Source organism: Terrapene carolina, unplaced genomic scaffold, assembly GCF_002925995.2.
Source record: "Terrapene carolina triunguis isolate 2854851 unplaced genomic scaffold, T_m_triunguis-2.0 Scaffold374, whole genome shotgun sequence".
Taxonomy (NCBI): domain Eukaryota; kingdom Metazoa; phylum Chordata; order Testudines; family Emydidae; genus Terrapene; species Terrapene triunguis.
The window spans coordinates 3167300-3186069 of record NW_020664725.1 but is presented as its reverse complement, the minus strand read 5'-3'; the positions used below and the strand labels follow the sequence as shown (position 1 = coordinate 3186069).

At 54.5% G+C, this 18770-nt stretch overlaps 2 protein-coding genes across 4 annotated transcripts in view; one reads left to right on the top strand and one right to left on the bottom strand.

Annotated features, from left to right (window-relative positions):
• Positions 1 to 4578: 4578 nt before the first annotated feature.
• LOC112113377 (cryptochrome-1-like) lies at positions 4579 to 15943 on the top strand. Of its 3 annotated transcripts, none has more exons than XM_024209645.3 (11): positions 4579 to 4717; positions 6461 to 6735; positions 8210 to 8404; positions 8544 to 8662; positions 9791 to 9945; positions 10441 to 10581; positions 11304 to 11471; positions 12407 to 12562; positions 13624 to 13775; positions 14291 to 14520; positions 15044 to 15943. In XM_024209645.3, exons 2-11 carry the CDS (start codon positions 6521 to 6523, stop codon positions 15118 to 15120), a joined length of 1608 nt encoding a protein of 535 aa, XP_024065413.2. In that variant the 5' UTR covers positions 4579 to 4717; positions 6461 to 6520; the 3' UTR covers positions 15121 to 15943. The 3 variants fall into 3 exon arrangements, with proteins under 3 accessions (XP_024065413.2, XP_024065414.2, XP_024065412.2); XM_024209646.3 differs by lacking the exon at positions 4579 to 4717 and adding an exon at positions 5684 to 5832 and having other exon boundaries at positions 12422 to 12562; XM_024209644.3 differs by lacking the exon at positions 4579 to 4717 and adding an exon at positions 5684 to 5832.
• The window catches only part of FOXRED1 (FAD dependent oxidoreductase domain containing 1), a 22110-nt gene continuing 15864 nt past the window's right edge, over positions 12525 to 18770 (bottom strand). The window contains exon 11 of the mRNA XM_026657921.2: positions 12525 to 12543. The gene's annotated coding sequence lies outside the window, so the exon portion shown is untranslated. The remainder of the gene's footprint in view (positions 12544 to 18770) is intronic.

Below are 18770 nucleotides of genomic sequence, written 5' to 3'. Positions count from 1 at the left end.
GGGAGCCCCAGGCCCTTTAAATCCTGAAAGGCCCCGCCTCTTCTGGTTGAGGCCCCGCCCCCACTCAGGACTCCTTTAAGTTACTTTCACCCCTGGAGTGGTCCCACCTATGTGCAAGCTTCTGCAGCCTGGTTTGTCTATTGGGCTCATGGCTCAGCCTCCTCCTGGCTCCAGGTGTCCCTCAGGCACAGGGGAGGCAGGCAGGCAGGCTCTGTTTCAGCTCCAGTCTTTGTGGCGCTCTCTGTGGCATCTGCATTGCCCAAGTCCCTGAACTGCCAAGAGTACTCCTGGGGGAATTCTGCGCCACTGCACATGTGCAGAATTTATGTCCCCTGAAGATTTCATTGCTTCCCCACAGAAAAATGACTTTCTGACGGGGAAGCAAAGGGAAGTCACGAGCAGTCATGCGACCCTCCCAAGCAGTATGTTTCAGGTGCCCAGAGCAGCTGGCAGAGAGGTAAATCACTGTGGGGCAGGACTGGGGAAGACCTGGATGGTGGCTCCGACCCTGTGCCGAGCTCAGCTGCTAGTCCCGGCTGGGCCGGACGGGACTTCCTCTTCCCCTGCACAGCATCCAGGGCTGGGTCAGACCCACCCCCAGATTTCTCCCTCAGCTACAGGAATTTCTGCCAAGTTCTCCTCTCCTCCCCCTGGTTCCTGCACCCATCACTCCTCAGCTGCAGGGATAGGGATCCCTGTACAGGGAGCTGCTCCCTCATCCCCCCAACCCCTGTGCATCCAGCCCCCCACACACTCAGACCCTCCCCCACTGAGCCCCACTCCCCCTGCACCTGGACCACCCCAACAAGCCACTCACACCTGGATCCCCACCCCACTGAGCTCCAACCAGCTGCACCTGGATCCCTGCCCCACTCCCACAGCATCTGGACCCCCCACTGAGCCTCCACACCAACCCCCCTGCTGAGCCCCAACCACCTTCACCTGGACCCCCCTGCAAAGTCCCATTACCATTGCACCCAGAACCCCTCAATAAGCCCCTGTGCATCCAGATCCCCCCCGCACCCAGATCCCCCACTGAGCTGCCCACACCCAGATTGCCCCATACAGAATCCTCTCAACCCACACCTGGATCCCCCCACATTAAGCCCCTTCACACTTGGATCCTGCCTTGCTGAGCTTGCCTGCCCACACCTGGTGCACCTGGCATGGATGGGCAGAGAAGGGCAACACAAATAATAAGAGGTATGGAACAGTTTGCATCTGAGGAAAGATTAAAAAGACTGTGATTGTTCAGCTTAGAAAAGAGACGACTGAGGGGGATATAATAGGTGCCTACAAAATCATGACTGGTGTGGAGAAAGTGAATAGGGAAAAGTTATTTACCGCTTCATATAAACACACAAACTAGGGGTCACAGAATGAAATTAATAGGCAGCAGGTTTAAAACAAACAAAAAGAAGTACTTTTCCATCCAATGCACAGTCAACCTGGGGAACTCGTTGCCAGGGGATGTTGCAAAGGCCAAAAGTATAACTGGGTTCAAAAGAGAATTAGCTACATTCCTGGAGGATAGGTCCATCAATGGCTATTAGCCAGGATGGTCAGGGATGCAACCCCATGCTTTGGGTGTGCCTAAACATCTGACTGTCAGAAGCTGGGACTGGACAACAGGGGATGGATCACTGGATAATTGCCCTGTTCTGTTCATTCCCTCTGAAGCATCTGGCACTGGCCACTGTCAGAAGACTGGATACTGGGCTAGACCCAGTATGGCCATTCTTATGTTCTTAAATACACACACTATATTTTCAGGAACACAGTACAATTATTTCTGGAAAGCTGATCTCAGGGTCTCCCTCCTTGGTTACAACAAAATTTAACTAAGAACACAAATTAATAGATTCAGCAATTCCTCCCCTGCTCTCTCTAGCAAAGACGATCTTAACACAAGATGGGAGGGGTAGAGAATGGGGGAGCACCTGCTCTTTTAATATTTTAATTTGGCTGTGTGCGTGATTTCCTAGGTTAAAAAAACCAGCTGTGTGTAATTATTTATTCATCTGGGGGTAGCCCCAAGAGCACCAGCCACGCTATGTTCAGCACCATGCAAATGTGTAATAAAAAGATGTCCCTGCCCAGAAGACCTTACAGTCTAAGTATGACAAGAGATGATGGATGCAACAAACAGATGGAGAATGCAAAGGGGCAGTGAGACTTTATACTATGAGTGGTATCCTCGCACATGATTTGCATCCTTCTGGGGTTGATTGTTTCAGAATCTTGTCTGAAAATAATGACACCGCTGAGGCTGGGGAGGTTGGGGCCAAAAATCGGATTATATATCTTTGCCATTTGTAATTTATGTTTTCCCCTAAAATAAATGCTTCAAATATGGTAAAAATTCCCCCTTGCTCACCTTTTCCCTCCCCCAACCAACACGCCCAGGACCCTACAATAATGAGCCAGTGTGTAGCTCGAGAGCCCACAACTCTACAACAACAAGCCGACATCTGCCGTCTTAGTGCTCATGAGTGACCCTCCAATTGCAGATGAGCGAGCACTGTCTCAGCCCTCATGTTACTCTAACGAGCCAATGCTTAGTAATAACTAAATGCACGAGTGACCTTACAAAAATGAAGCGGCATGTGCAGCCTTAGGGCTCACAAATGATAACAATCTGCTATGCACAGCAGCAAAGGACCTCTGTGCTCTGGGAAGGGAGTTATATACTTAAATTAGTACCAGCGCATCCCATCTTCTCTGCATCTGTCCCTTAGAGAGGGGGCTACGTAGAGCAAGGGCTCTTTACGATTGTCTCATAAAAGACTGAGCGTAGGGTGACCAGATGTCCCGATTTTATAGGGACAGTCCTGATATTTGGGGCTTTTTCTTATATAGGCACCTATTACCCCCCACCCCCTGTCCCGATTTTTCACATTTTCTGTCTGGTCACCCTAGCTGAGCATGTTGTTGGGCCTTGCCCCATAATTCCTAATAACAAGCATGCGATGGGAGGTTTGGTAGGGGAAGCTGCATGGAGACCTCTCATGGGCACAGCTCAGGCTCCACAAGTCGGGAAGGGGCTAGGCCAGAGGGGTGGCAAGGCTCTGTGGTATTGTCTTCATTCAGCCAGGCAGAGATTCCCCATCATAAGTCAATGCAAAGAGCACAATGTTACGTGGCAGCCCCCTCTGTTCAGCCACCCCTGGCCTGGGGCAGCTCCTGGCAGTGATCACAGGTGAGGCCAGCTGTTGGAGATGGGAGCTGTGCAGAGCCACTGGCCTTCTGTGAAATGGTCCTGCCCTCATGGAAGCCCTATAGCTCTTGGAACATCCCTGAGCCTGGAGGGATCATTCCATGGGGGCGGGGTGCAAGCCCCCCCCCCCCCCCCCCCCAGGCCCACCAGCTGACCCTGAGGAAGTGGGTCATGATGGAGCCATCATGCCAGGCCAGCAGGGTCGCACGCAGCACTTTTTAAACCCCTCTAGCCCTTTCCAAGGAAAGCCTCCAACTAGCGACCTGGATGTCGGGCTATCTGAGTAAGTCTGCAGAGAGCCTGAAATGAGAGCTCAGAGTGGAAGGGGCTCTTCCATTAATCTCACCACCTGATAACCCTGAAACCTAACAATGTCATGCAAGTGGCAACATTAACTGTTTCACTGTAACAGAAATATCCAGCAGCTTGGGGATAGCGGCAGTGTTCCCTCTGGCTGGGGGTGCAGGCTCCAGGGTGGGGCAGAGGGTTGGGGTTTGGGGGGCTGCAGGCTCTGGGGTTGGGCCAGGGATGAGGGGGTTGGGGTTCAGGAGGGGGCTCAGGGCTGGGGCAGAGGGTTGGGGTGTAGGGGGGGTGGGCTCTGGGGTGGGGCCAGGGTTTGGGGTGCAGGCTGCCCCGGGGCTGCAGTGGGGAGAGACGACTCCCCACAGCCCTCTCTTGCTGCAACAGCTTGGGACCTGGGAAGGCATCTCTCCCCAGCCGCAGCAGCTCCAGCGGGCCTGGGCCGGGCCGAGGGGGGGGCTCCTCTCCCCTGGCCACAGCTGCTCCCCCGGCCGCAGCGCTGAGCCCCTGCACGGGGCTTAATAGGCAGGTATGCAGCCACGCAGCTTAGAGGGAACTTAGGTGGAGTTTTGTAGAGCTCCCCTAGGCATTTTTCCTACATCCCACGGATTTCCCTCCCCACAAAACGGACTGACAGCCAGTCCCTCGCAAAGCTCCTGGTCTGCAGCCCCTAGGGTTTCGCTGGGAGTCTCCAGAATCAAGCGCTATCTCCCAGAGGCTACTGAAGCCAGACCAAGAGATTTCAGGCTGCTAAAAGTCTGGTGGCACAGCGGGGCTAAGGCAGGCTCCCTGCCTGGCCTGGCCCTGCGCTGCTCCCAGAAGCGGCCGGCACATCCCTGCATCCCTTGGACAGAGACAGGGGGGGTCTCCGCGTGCTGCCCCCGCCCCAAGCTCCAACTCCGCAGCTCCCATTGGCCGGGAATTGTGGCCAACGGGAGCTGTGGGGGGCAGTGCCTGCATTTCTGACCCCAGCCCAGACCCCCAACCCAGAGCCCACCCCCCGCACCCCAACCCCCTGCGCCAGTGCGGAGAAAATGAGTGAGGGTGGGGAGAGCTAGAGGAAAGAGGGATGGGATGAGAAGGGGCGGGGCCTCGGAGGGGGCGGGGCCAGGGGTTGGGTTTTGTGCAGTACTTGGCACCGTTCCCCACACCAGCTGCCCTCTGCAGCCGGGCGCGCTCAAAAAGGGATCCGAGCAAAAGGTGAACAAACCCGGCTGCCAGGCACATGCTCCACCCTGCTTCCCTCCGGCTGCAGCTTCTTGCCCCGGCCCCCCGGAGCTGCCCTGCCCGCTCACTTGGAGGCAGGAGCAGCTGCTCACAGCGGCGGCCGCTGTGCGCCTCGGTTGCCCCGGGCCGAGCGCTGGCGGGGAGGCGACAGGTGGCTACTCACCCAGCGCTGCGCGGCCGGCCGGGCTCTGGGGGTCCGTGCGCCCCTCCCCGCCGGGTCACTGGCAGGGCGGCGCCGCTCCGTGACCCGTCCGCGTCTGGCTTTCCGGGGCCCGCCACCTCTCTGCTCAAGCGGCGGGCTGGGGAAGTCGGCGGCTGCTCCCCGCCCCTGCAAGGAAACACCAGGCGGCCGGGCTGGGTGGAGCCCCAGGGCGGGGCTCCCGAGCTTCGCACGTGGGGTCGCGCTCCCGGGGTCGCTGGAGGGGAGGGGGGCACCGATTTCCCCGGGGGTCCCCAGGCGCGTTGGTGGGACAGGTGCTGCCGAAGCGGCATTGAAGCGGCGGCCGGGCTCTGCTGACAGGCCCTGAATACGGCTCGCCAAGAGCAAGGGAGAGACCAGAGCCGAGCAAGCGGGGGACCCCTCCGGAGCCTCCCCCCACCGGCTCTACGTGACCGCAGCCGGGCTCCGCAAGTGGCCCTTCTCCCCCGCTGTGCTGCCTCCAGCACTGCTGGGAGGAGATCCCTGCTCTGCGCTGCTGTCAGCTAGCCCCCGCCTGGGGCCGCACAGCAGCGACATCGGCTCTCTCCCGTCCCGTCCCCCTTGCGATCAGATCAGAGCTACGGACCCACCCAGCTCCGCTCAAAGAGCCCCACCTGTCCCTGCTCCTCCCTGGGCGGGCTGGGTGTTTCGAAGTCCGCTGGTTGGCTGCCTGCGAGGCTCACGCCGCTTGACTGACAGCGGCTTGTTTTGTAACCTCACTTCCAGCCTTAGAAGCCAAGTGTTACCCAACCAGGCTGGGGATTCCCAGGCTAGAACGCGCTGTAGCCGGCTCCTGGTGGGCTCTGCGGGGAAAGGGGCCGCCTGGTGTAGCTGGAGGGGTCCCTGCTGAGCGGGGAACAGAGCTGGGGCCCCAAGGAGGAGCACCCAGGTGAGAAGGAAGTGGAGATGGGCACATAGGCCTGCTGCAGTGTCCGCCTCTGCAAAGCTGTCAGGGCAATACCTGGAGATTAGCGTGACCAGATGTCCCGATTTTATAGGGACAGTCCTGTTTTGTGGGTATTTTTCTTATATAGGCTCCTATTACCCCCCACCCCCGTCCCGATTTTTCACACTTGCTGTCTGGTCACCCTACTGGAGATAAAGTGTGCATTTCTAATAGTGAGGGTAATTAACCGTTGGAACAATGTACCCAGGGCTGGGGTGGATTCTCCTGCACGGGCTGTTTTTCATTCCAGGCTGTGTGGTTTCCCTAAAAGATCTGCTGTGGCTCAAACAGGAATTGAGTCAGGGAAAGTCCTATGGCCTTTGCTATGCAGATCAGACTAGGTGATGGCAGAGTCCCTTCTGGCCTTAGAATATGTGCAATCTGTGTGGCCGGACTGAGGCTGATTGTGTGAGCCCAGATCCTCCAAGGTTTCAGGTGCCTAATTCCCAGAGTTCCCAGATCCCAAGGTATTTAGGCACCTAACTCTCATTGCTTTCAGTGCTGTTTGGCTTGGGGGGGGGGGGGAGAGGAGTCACATGCCTGTTCTCAAGGTGCTTTCCTTTGCCCCCAGGAGACCCGACACTGAGACAAAGGAGAAGGAAGGCACAGACCAGAGAGCCGAACCCTCAGGATGAAGCACATATCGATCCACTGGTTCCGTAAGGGTCTTCGCCTTCACGATAACCCTGCCCTGCTGGCAGCAATGACAGACTGCCACAAGCTCTATCCCATCTTCATCCTCGACCCCTGGTTCCCAAAGAACATGCGGGTCAGCGTCAACCGCTGGAGGTTTCTGGTCGAGTCGTTGAGAGATCTGGACGAGAGCCTTCAGAAACTGAACTCAAGGCAAGTCCTGTCCAGGCAGATACTCAGCACGAGTATAGGGAGGGCTAATACAGTTAGCTGGGGTTGTCTCTGGTACCTGGAAAAACAATGGGCCTAATTCTGCTAACCCTCTCCCCATGGGATCCGCATTGCATTCGCTGGGAGCTGTGTACATACAGGGCTTGCAGGGTGGGCCCAGTAGATGTTAGAATTCTGCTTCCTTGGGTCCCTCTGGTCCCAGCTGCCTGGAGCTCCCTGTCCCAGAGAATACGGTGCCATTGAGCTGTGGATTCACAGTGCAAAGTGCTGGCAGGTTCTGTGCCTGGAGAACTGCCTTCCTCTGAAAAATTAAATCTAAGTCAAACAAATGTATTTTCTCCTCCCCCCCCCCCATTTCACAGCTGTTACTTTTAAACGATGAAATGCTTCCATCTGCTAGATGAATGAGCCATACAGGGGTAGCTGCTTCCACCCCGCCCCCAAAATACCCAGGGCCTGGTTCTCTGTAGCTCTGCACCCTGTGACATTGTGACACCAGTGCACGGTTACCATTCTGACTTAATTGTGTGTGACGCACACTTCGCCCAGTGACAGCATGGGGCACTGCAGAAATGGGCTCCCAATGCACATCCCTCTAGATGGTCCCAAAGTAGGATCAGGAGCAGCTCCAGAACGTCAGGGAGCTGCTTGAGCTTAACTGAATGGGAATTGAGCGGCCCTTTCTAAAGGGCACTTCGTTATGAGAGCAAGTGCAGCGAAGGAGGGCTACAGGGCTGGAGTAACCAGCAGCAGAAAGGCTTTTACTGAGGGGTTGATGGGGATGAATTTGTCCAGGAGGGGAGGTTCCTCACAACCCTCTGTGTCTCCAGCTGCCTAATTGAGATGAAGCATGCAGCATGCTTGAGAGGTCTTAGACATGAGCCACTTCGCCAAAGGGGTAGAAGCCAGGTTCCAAAATATCCTCCTTGCCAGGATCCCACATCGGACCACTGTCTTCCCCAGCTATGTGGCCTGCATTTCCCTTCCCACCCTGGGATGAGCAGACTGCTGCTTACAAATCCGTGTCCCAGCTGTGGAGGGGTAGGGGCTCCTTGCACAGCTCATAGGCTGGAGCCCCAAGGTAAGACTACCAAGGGACTCGGCATGGAGAGATCTCATGCTCTGTGTTCCCTGCTAAGCTCTCAGACGTAGAAGCCAGAGCAACGTTCTAAGCCTGAGGAACCCAACCGTTCCTCAGCCAGGAGCTTGAGGGATCCACCCGACAGGCCGTAAAATGGAGCAGGGTGTAGCTGCCTTGACTTTTGACATGGAAGTGTGACCCATGGAGACAAGTCCCAACATGCCATGCTTGGAAGTGGCCTAGCATGACTGTATGTGTAGACTACAGTTCCCACTATGCAGTGCTCTCTCTTGAGCCCAGCCACCAAACCTGGACTCCTGGGCCTTGCTGTTTACCTTGCCCCTGGCTGACTAGGTTTTGGTGGCGTCTCCACAGGCTGTTTGTGGTGCGTGGCCGCCCCACGGAGATATTCCCGGTCCTCTTTAAAGAGTGGAAGGTGACGCGGCTGACGTTCGAGATAGACACGGAGCCCTACTCCAGGCAGCGTGATAGCGAGGTGGCGAGCCTGGCGGCTGAACATGGCGTTCAGGTTATTCAGAAAGTGTCCAACACCTTGTATGACACTGACAGGTGGGTCCCAGGAGTGGGGTCCTCATGTGGCTTGCTCATTGCTGGGCATTAAAGCCCCTGGAGTCCCAGCAAAAGAGGGTGCCAGTGCCCTCTGCCCCGTGGGCTCTCCCCGGTGATAGGTCCCTTTGATTATTCACAGAGTAATTGCTGAGAACAATGGCAAGGTGCCTCTGACCTATGTGCGCCTGCAGACGCTCCTGGCGGCCCTGGGACCACCAAAGCGGCCCGTGCCAGCTCCCACTCTGGAAAACCTGAAGGGTGAGTGGAACAAAGGGTTTGGTAATATTGTAATGATTTTTATGTGCCTGAGTTTCCTTCCTTGCAGGTGTGTGTCACCTCGCCATGTGGGTGGAACAAACCGGGTCGTTAAGGAACTGGTTGAAACCGACCCAGATCAAGAGAGGGTCCTGAGTGACAACAGGAAGTCCCATTGACACTCAGCAGTGGGACGCTCTGGCAGGCAGGGGTGGTGTGTGTGTGTGGGGGGGGGGGGTGCGTGCGCGCAGTGTGGCCCTGCCTGGAAACAAAGGGCTGAGCCATGCCTGGGTGGGAATGAAGAGTGGGCTTCTGAGGAAACTGGCTGCTCTCCCCAGGCTGGGACCAGACAAGGGAGAGAGACTGGGACAGAGATGGAGTCCGACCTAGCATGGCTGGCATTTGCGCTGGCTTGGCCAGGGTGGCCTATGGCTTAACTCTGCCTCTCTGGGCTAACGTAAGGCCTTCCAGCTTCGATAGCCAGGTGACTTATAAATGGCTCCCTTGTTTGGAAAAGGCTGCGTGGGTTGTTGCAAATACCCAGTGAGAGCACTGTGCCCTGACAGGCCCAGTACAAGCCTCTGCAGGAGTCTGGGTTGGTTGGATTCGCTGCAGGGAGCCGCAGAGAGAGACGGGGTTTGTTGGTGCCCAAAGGCCCAGTCTCAGAGTCCTGGAAGCCAGGGGCTGCCTCCGTGGAACTGTGTGGGGGCTGGGCACACTAAAGGGATTGGTAACAGTCTGACTATAGACTAGATCCTGTGGACGGTGAGTATGGGACAAGCCTTTGTCAATGTGGTGGTTCTCTGCTAGGGGGACATGTCCCAGCACTCTGACTGCAAGCTTCTGTGGTTGGTATTCTAGGCTTCCTCGGTGTGTTCCAGAAATCCCTATGCGGTTTCCATGGGAAATGGGATTCTTCTTCTCCTAGACTTTGGTGTAGTGGTGTTATGAGGCTGTAAAACAGTTGCTGTGTTCCACCCCAGAGGTGGCTGCATTTCAGTACTGGGTGCAGCAATCCCTCTTTAGTTCTATAAAGCACTTTGAGATTCTTTACAACTAAAGAGGCTAGACAAATTTACGGTATATTTTAGTGTTGGTGCACGGAAGTACTGACTGTACCTATTATCCCAGATTGCTGTACCCCCTGGAAAGACAACCACGATGCAGAGTATGGGATCCCTACGCTGGAGGAACTGGGTCAGGACCCGGAGCAAGCAGGTCCTCGCCTCTACCCGGGAGGAGAGTCTGAGGCGCTTTGCAGGCTTGACTTGCATATGAACAGAACGGTATGGGAGTTAGCATTGATCCCCTCTCCCCCTCTGAGGCCTGGGGCAGCGAAGGGCTAACTCTGAGCCCTTGAGCTTTCAAGCAAACGGTGTAAGAGAAGCATCTTAGGTTGATTCCCTGCAACGTTGTGCTGAGCCCACATGGGCTTTGGCAGGAGCGTCCTGGAGAGATCCAGGAGTGTGGCTGTAAGTACAGCACTGCCAGCAGCTCTATTAAAGACCTCAGGCCTAATTCATTGTTGCGTGGCACCTCAGTCACTTACCCCTGTGTTAAGCGGGTGGAAAACGCTAATTAGAATGGTAGTGCCTGGAACTACTCCCCTCTCTGTTTTATTTTGGTACCAGGATCATAGGTGCTGGAAGTAGGGGTGCTGCCGCACCTCCTGGCTTGAAGTGGTTTCCATCATATATAGTTAGGCCATCCTCTTCCCTTGGGCAGGGAGTCCTCTGTCTGGCTTCGGGCACCTCTCATCTGCTTCTCTTGTCCTTTTTCAGGCCTGGGTGTGTAATTTCCAGAAGCCCCAGACTGAGCCCAACTCCCTGAACCCTAGCACCACCGTGCTGAGCCCTTACATCAAGTTTGGATGCTTGTCAGTGCGAACCTTCTGGTGGAGGTTGGCTGAAGTCTACCAGGGGGTAAGGAGGAAACCAGGTTTGCTCGGCAGCTCTTTTATCAGGCAGCTGCTTGCCAGCACTTGCGTTAGGTCTAAAGGAGCCGGTAGGTGCACCGTGCAGGTCAGAGTGCTCTGCCCTGCAAGGGCTGCTGGATTATATGGGTGTGGGGCATTTGGAGTAAGATCTATTGCTCTGGGTAGGCAAATAACCTTCCTGGAACGGTCAGTGAAGATGCTGCCTCTGTGCCAATGGGAATGGGGCATGAATGGCAGCAGGAGGAGGATGGGTGAGCTGGATGGTGCAGCTGGTTAGACTTAGACCATAACCTCTCGGGTTTAAACCCGAGAATCACAAAGGAAAATCTGTCTCGTGGCTCGTCCTAGGCTTAGTTTGTCCATAAAACCAGGGGATTTTAGGGTTTGGCTCTATCGTAGCCTCTGAATAAGAGAGCCCAGGCCTAGAAGGGCAGGGGCTGATGTGGATCAGGAGTGAAGTACCTTGGCAGAGCTGCATGCGTGGTGGAATCTTTTTACAGCGCCTCCCTGGATTATGCCCAGCTCTAGCCCATCCTATTAATCCCTCATTTTCCAGAGGCCTTAAAGTCCCCTCAGTGTTTGGGTATATGAATGCCTGGGAAACCAATAGCAGTAATCCCTGCCAAGGGACCACCATTGGATCCCTTCTCCGGGGCTCTCCTCGTTTATGTGCCAGAGACAAGAATGACGTCTGCCCTTTTTTGACAGAGGAAACACTCCAACCCGCCCGTGTCTTTGCACGGGCAGCTCCTGTGGAGGGAGTTCTTCTACACGGCAGGAGCTGGGATCCCCAACTTCAACAAGATGGAAGGCAACCCCGTCTGCGTGCAGGTGGACTGGGATAACAATCCAGAGCACCTCAGAGCCTGGAGCGAGGTACCCATTTTTGGCAACGTTGGCCAATGACAATGATGTCCCAGTGACAAGAGCCTTGTAGCAAGGTGGTCTGCCAAGGCCGGGGGAGAGAGTTCGATTTACCCAGTTAGGAAGGGGTCAGGTGATCCTTGCAAAGGGCCGAGAGAGGTCAGCTGGAGGGAGGGTTTAATCTGAATTAACAAACTGCGCCCTGAGGGAAGGGCCTGGTGAGTCCTCCCTGGCCTCTGGGAGCCCGGCCAGCAGCCTTACACGCCTGATTGTTGTTCTAGTGCACTCCTGGCAGGGCCGTCCCTCTGCCTCCCAGCACCGGTGGGGTTATTCCCACCACTGAGCGTTGGAGAACCGAGTGCTAACGCCAAGGAGGTTAGCGGTGTGCTGGCTAGAGGGAACGCACTTAGAGACAGCCTGGCTGTCGGGTTTCACCCTCAGGCAAGGCTGGCATAGGAGAGCTCTTGGATTGCTGGGAAAAGTGCAGCAAAGCTTCCTCAATTACATGTTTATTGGGAGCTGCAGAGCGGAATAGGACGGTTAAATGCCCAGTGCTTGCAGGGCCCGAGTACATCCTGGTGTAACTCTAAGTGGAGTTCCACCAGGGATTAATTTGATCCATTCTTGCTGATGCTTGTCTCAAAGGGAGAACTGCTCAATTCAGGGACGAGGTAGAGACGGTGTGAGGAACAGTCTCTCGGCAGACAATAGACATGGTCACCAGATACCTCAGGCAGGCATGGGTAGCCAGGGCTAGAACCTTGGTCCTTCAGCTTCAAAATACAGTAGCTGCCACTCGAGGTACCAGAGATCTCCCTTGGCTGGTGGCAGTAATTGGTTGCTTAGCTCCATGGGTCTTGCCACCAGCCCCACACCTCACAGGTGAAGCCAGGAATGTACCCCGCACATGGCTGCCTGGATTAGCTTGCTGGAGGTTTAAGCTCAAGTTCTTTCCCTGGCAGGGCCGGACAGGCTACCCCTTCATAGATGCCATCATGGCCCAGCTGCGCACTGAAGGCTGGATCCATCACCTGGCCCGGCATGCTGTGGCCTGCTTCCTGACTCGAGGAGACCTGTGGATATCCTGGGAGCAAGGGCAAAAGGTCAGGCATGTTGCAAGGGGCTCTGCTGAAATGGTGGGGGCCTCCAGGACCTTCACGGTTGACAAAGAAGCAGACGGGCTGGCTGAGGGCTGCACCATTGCCCTGCAGACGTGGATAGCCTGGCGTTCATCCCAGAACTCTCCACCCTGCCACCAATGAGCAAACAGTGGGGAGGGAGGTGGAGATTGCACCACGGCCAATGGCTGCGAGGAGCAAGGCTGGCCTTATAACCCCCCGTGCTGCTTGGAGCCACTGGGAACGAGGCTGGGAGTTCCCTCCCTACTCCAGCCCAGCTGCCCCATCCCCACCTCTGGCAGCAGGAGCTACCTGTGGTCCCACTGCCAGAGGGGAGATCAGGCTTGCCCTTGGGCTGCTGAACAAGACCTGCAAGGACGTGGGACCTCCAGGCTGTCATTCATGGTGCTGGGCTGTACAGCTGGTCGGGTGGGAATGGAGACTGGAGAGCGGCCAGAGACTCCTGCAGCCTCTTACCCAGTGAGAAACCAAACCCGTTCCGATGAATTAGTGAGCGTCTGAGGCTCTTCCCTGCCTGCGACTCTGGGCCCAGCGCCATGCAGCTAAGCCAGGCTTGGGAAGGGAGGTGTGAATAGCCACGGGCATGGCGGAAACCTGTTCCAATGACCCCTTCTCCCTGGCTGCTCTGACAGCCCTTCTCTAATCACAGTTATATGGCACCAACCTACAGGCACTATCTTTACCCTCCACTTCTGGTGTTACACGGGAGGTGCCAATTCTTTCAGAAAGCTGTCGGGGTTCCTGGCTGGGCGCCTTGCCCACCCAGGTTGTGTGAGGGTCGGGGAGTTCCCCTGCCACAGCCGGGGGGGAAAGTAGGAGGGGAAAACAGGGAAATGGAGTCCACGAGCCACCTGGGTTGACTCCCTGGGGACCGGCTGCCTGATGAGCAGCTGCCACCCCTCCTTGGTGCCATGGGGCAGGAGCCCAGCTGAGCCCAGGCTGAAGGGAAGCAGAAAGTTTTGGAGGTGGGGGCGGGTTACGAATGATCTCACCCTTCCCCAAAGCATCCACTCCTCCCACCCCAGGTCTTTGAGGAGTTGCTGCTGGATGCTGACTGGTCCCTGAACGCTGGCAACTGGCAGTGGTTGTCGGCGAGCGCCTTCTTCCACCAGTTCTTCCGCGTCTACTCGCCCATCGCCTTCGGCAAGAAGACGGACAAGGGCGGAGAGTATATCAAGTAGGTGCAGGGCAAAGTCCAGCAGAGCCACGGCGGAGCCCAGCCTCTTCCTGGATCATGCGGGCGTCTGCTACAGCCCAGCAAGCGCTGCAGTCCGAGTGGGGCTCCGGCATGGCATTGCAGAGGGGACATAGCAGGGGTGGGGGAGGGTTGGGGGTTTCTGTCTTTCTATCTTCACCCAGGAGACTGGTAGTGGCAGTGAATCCTTCCTGCTCTAGACCGACAGTGACTGGAAGTAACCCCGTGTTGGGTGGTCTGTGAGGACAGGAAGTTGGGAGCTCTTGTCAGATTGCTACCCCCGGTTGGCAGCTTCAGTGGACAGGCCAGGAAATGAGTGGGCCAAAGATCCCATACCATGCTCTAGCCCCCTCAGCCTGGGCTGGCTAGGACACACTAGTGAAGGCAGTTGGCCCTGAGGGACCTGTGGCTCGGCACTGAATTCCCACCTCAGCTTGTATCTTGTGGGGCTGACTGACCCACCTTGCCTGTTCCTTTGGGGCCTGACCCTCCTGCAGGAAGTACCTCCCTTTCCTCCGGAAGTTCCCCGCTGAGTACATCTATGAGCCCTGGAAGGCGCCGCGAAGCGTGCAGGAGCAGGCAGGCTGCGTGATTGGCCGAGATTACCCCAAGCCCATCGTGGTGCACGAGGTGGTGAGCAAGAGGAACGTGGAGCGGATGAAGGCAGCCTACGCCCGGGGATCGGCCAGCACCACGGCCCAGTTGGAGGGAGGGGGTGGCAAGAAAGGTAATGACCCCCCCCCCCTTACCCGGAGCTGCTCTGTGGCTTGGCCTCTTGGGCTGGGGTTTGAAGTGCAAGGTACTGGCTGTGAGGAATGGGAGGAGACAATCCAGAGCAGCCCTCCCTTGCGGAGACATCATGGCTAGTGGCTATGGCTGGGACTCTAGGGACCTATGATCTAGTCCCAGCTCAGCCACTAACCTGCTGGGTGACCTTGGGATGTCACGTGACCACCCTGTGTCTTGGTTTCCCCATATATAAAATGGTGATAACACCACCAACCTCTTTGTAAGGCACTTTCAGACCTATGGATGAGAGATGCTGCGCAAGAGCTAAGCGTTAATTATTATTATTGCTGTATGGCTCTCCCTGCCATCTGAGAGATGCCTGAGTCTCCCAACCATGCCACCACATGCCAGCTTGCCAGCATCCACAGCTCTTAGGACTGTAGTGCAGTGTCTGAGCAGGGAAGACAGGACAGCCCTGCCCTCTTCAGCCTAATAAGCTGGCTGCTTGTTTCTCCCATTAGGTGCCAAAAGGAAGACACCTGCTGGTCCCTCTGTGGCCGAACTCCTGACAAAGAAACCAAAGACTAAGAGCAGCTGAATTCCTCAAGCACTGCCAGTGGATCTTGACAACGGGCCAGTCTCTTCTGTGCCACAGGGGGAGAACCCCAGGCAGCACAAGAGCCCATTCACATCCCATTTGGGCTTTATGAAGAGAGGCTCTGGGGTCTGTTCTAATCCCTTGACTGACAGCTAGGAGCCCTGGCCTTCTGAGTCCAGGGAAAGCCATGGTGGGGTTTTGGCACTACCTCTCTTCTTGGCTCAGGAAACTTTCTCATGCTGCACCCTTTCGTTCAGCCCCTTGAGCCTGTTCAGCGAACTGTCCTTTGGTGCTGGTGCTTTCTATGCTGCTCCCAGGCCAGAGGCTGAGTTTCTCTTTTGGAAAGGCCATTGCCATTGAGTGGATCAGTTTGTCTGAGTGCCTTAGGGTGAATTCACCCTACAGCACTCGGGGAGGTAGATGTTTCACCACCCCTGTTTTACACACAAGTGAACTGAGAAACCGAGCTTACTAGGCAGATTTCCAATGGGACCTGCTGGATCCCTTAAAAATCTGGCCATAATTGACTTGCTCAGATCACTGAAGGAGGCAGAGCTGGGAACTGAACCCACATCTTGCACTACATTCCAGTGCCTTCCACACAAGGTCCCCTTCCCTGGTTACTGCCCACTGCTTTCTTTATGCGGGTTGTTGCAGACAGTTAGCCAAAGGGTACATTTTAAACTTACCTCTCAGCAAAACAGTTCGTGCAGCCACCGACTCCTCTGGCCTGGGAAACGCCCCAGACTGCTGCATTGTGGGCTGGCTCCAAAGAAGCCAAAAGCACAGCAGGCTGTCAGGGAGCGGAAGAATTTTTTTTTTTTTTTTTTTTTTTGACGGGTACGTTATTAACTTGCTGGTGTGCCGAATGCCCCAGCCAGCCTGGCTGGGAATTGGTATTGGACTCCCTGTTTAAGCGTTGCTGCCCCCTTTGGCAGACAGCAGCTTGGGAGGCTAAAGTGATGGATGCTGGACATGGAGGTTGCCTTTTGCCCATCTTTGTACTGAGCATGAAATGCTGGATACTCATTGCCACCGTCCTTGGGACCTGTATGCCCTGTCTTGGGGCGTGTCCAACCCAGGCATAATTTCACTATCCCTTGGCTATGGTCTCCTGGGGTATTCAAGATATCCCTAGAAGCACTATGTGGAGTCTTACAAGAGCTAATGCATGGGGCAAAGCCGATCTTGATGTCCTAAGCCCAGCGTGGTGCACGAGGCGGTGAGCAAGAGGAACGTGGAACCAGATGCTGGTGGTGGGACTATTAAACCAGAGAGACTCTCTGACTGAGCCACAAGAGGAAGTGGATGGACCAGCCGATATCGGAGAAAGTGGGCTAGGGAGAGATGTTACTGAGGGGCAACCCGTCCTAAATTCTCAGTTACTGAGGGACAAACTACACTCATCGCTATACTTGCTTTCCACAAGCTACTCTTAGTATCACCTTTTAGGAGTGAGGTACCCAAATATTGGATGCTAATATCTCAACTGTACTGTTAAATTTATTTACCTAAGTTTGGGATATTACACATGATGTACTAGATGTATTTTATGACTTTTAAACCAAACTTTGTACTGGTGGCTAATTTAAGCATTACACCCAGCGGTATAGACACTCTTTCCTTAACCTGTGTATTCGATAACTAGCATTCGCTTTAATCAGATTTTAAATTTGCTCTTTCATTTACATTGTCTGTAGGTTTTGCTTCTGTTGTGGGGGAGGCTCAGGCTGCCTGTGCTGTTGGTCCCCACTCCGTCTTTACTGAATATATATATTTACTTCTGCTGAGCATTACCACTTAGACCATTTTAGGCAGATAAGTGACTGGTCTTTATGGCAGCTGACCCATGGCTGAAGGTATCAGCTGTGTTACCTCTTCTGGTTTATTTCCATCTTCTCTGTTCCTTCCCGTTAATGCATTAAGTGGTGGATGGTGACACGTTTTAGATTGGAAGCTCTTTGGGGCAGGGATTTTTGGGTGCGTGTGTGGTGCCCAGGGCTACAGCCGGGAGCTCCAGGTGCTGTGGTACCGTAGACAATGGCTGGCTTTTAGTGAAGCATTTAAGATTCCTGGGAATCAAGTAAGCAAGCTTATTGCTGTGTAGCCACCACAGCTGCCAGGACCCAGCACAGGTAGCTGCCAGGACCCAGCACAGGTACCCACCAGAGTAAGGACAAGGGGGAGTACTTCAATGTCATGACTACTCAAACTGCTCAAAAGATAATGCTAAGGCAGCCAAATGGAGCTGGAGGCAGCCACTTCCCCCCCCCAGCTTGTCTACAGGGGGCTGGGGAGAACAGAAAATTACTCACACTAGACGATGGAACCAGATGCTGGTGGTGGGATGTATTAAACGAGAGAGACTCGCTGACTGAGCCACAAGAGGAAGTGCTGCGTAGGAAAGAGGAAGTGGCTGGACCAGCTGATATTGGAGAAAGCGGGCTAGGGAGAGAAGTCTCCATGGTTCTGAAGACAGGCCACACGCTGCACAGCAGGAGGACCCCAACCCAAAGCATGTGCTAGAGTGGTGAGGAAAGCGAGGCAGGGAAGGGTGTGGAGTTATTTTTGTATAGATCAGTGGTTCCCAAACTTCAACAACCTGTGAACCCCTTTCACTAAAATGTCAAGTCTCGCGAACCCCCTTCTAAAAATGAATATTTCCAGGGATTTTCTCCTTTATCTGAGTATAAATTATAAAAGCAGTGATCTGGGAGATATAAAATTTGTTTTTATGACATGCATATTACACACTATTTATTATTATTATTTATCATAACAGTATTTTTATTACATTATGAAAATGGCAACACTCTTCCAAGATCTCACTTTCGTAGCTTGTATCACTTTGAATAAGCCTGTTATAAGACAAGGCTCCTATGTTTCATCAAGGAGTATCAGATGTGAAACAGCATGAAGGTATTTAAGAAGCCAACTCAAAGAGTTCCTCCTACACAAGCATTCAGGTCTTGAGCAGTCCAGGCAAACAATGCGCATTACAACAAAGCTTAAACTTGTTCTTCATAATAATTAAAAAAAAAAAAAATACTAGCTGCCTATTTAATTTTAAAAACAGCAAAAAATATCCACCTCCCTTTCCATTTCTTATAAGGAGTCTTGAAGTTTAAATCTCCTCAGTGTGATAGATCTACTTGCTTTGATCTGCTTAGCTCTTGGAAGTCCAGGGGCTCCGGGCTGCTGGTCAGCTCTGTCCGCCATTAGGGAATTTTTTCCTGAGAACCCCCTGTAACATTTTGTGAACCCCAGTTTGGGAACCACTGGTATAGATCTATTTCTTGTGCTATTAAAGGAAGATCAATGGGTAAGAATCCTCTGCAAAGCCTCTGTGTAGCATATACCACACATCTACCATATGCATCTGAAGATGGAAACTGGGGGCATAGATCACCACCCAGCTGGAGTTCTGGAACAGGGTGTGTTTAGAAGGCAGCTCGGGGCAGCTCTGATCTGGGGCCTGTGGAGTGGGCCACATAGTCACAGTGCCCTAAAGCATCCCTCAAAGACTGCAGAGCCTTAAAACAGCGGAATACCCTCACAGCTGTCAGGTAAGCAGCCCAGATGGGATGCAAATGAAAGCCCAGGTCCCCCATACAGCCCTGCTCCACTCAGGGTTCCTTACTTTCTCCCAA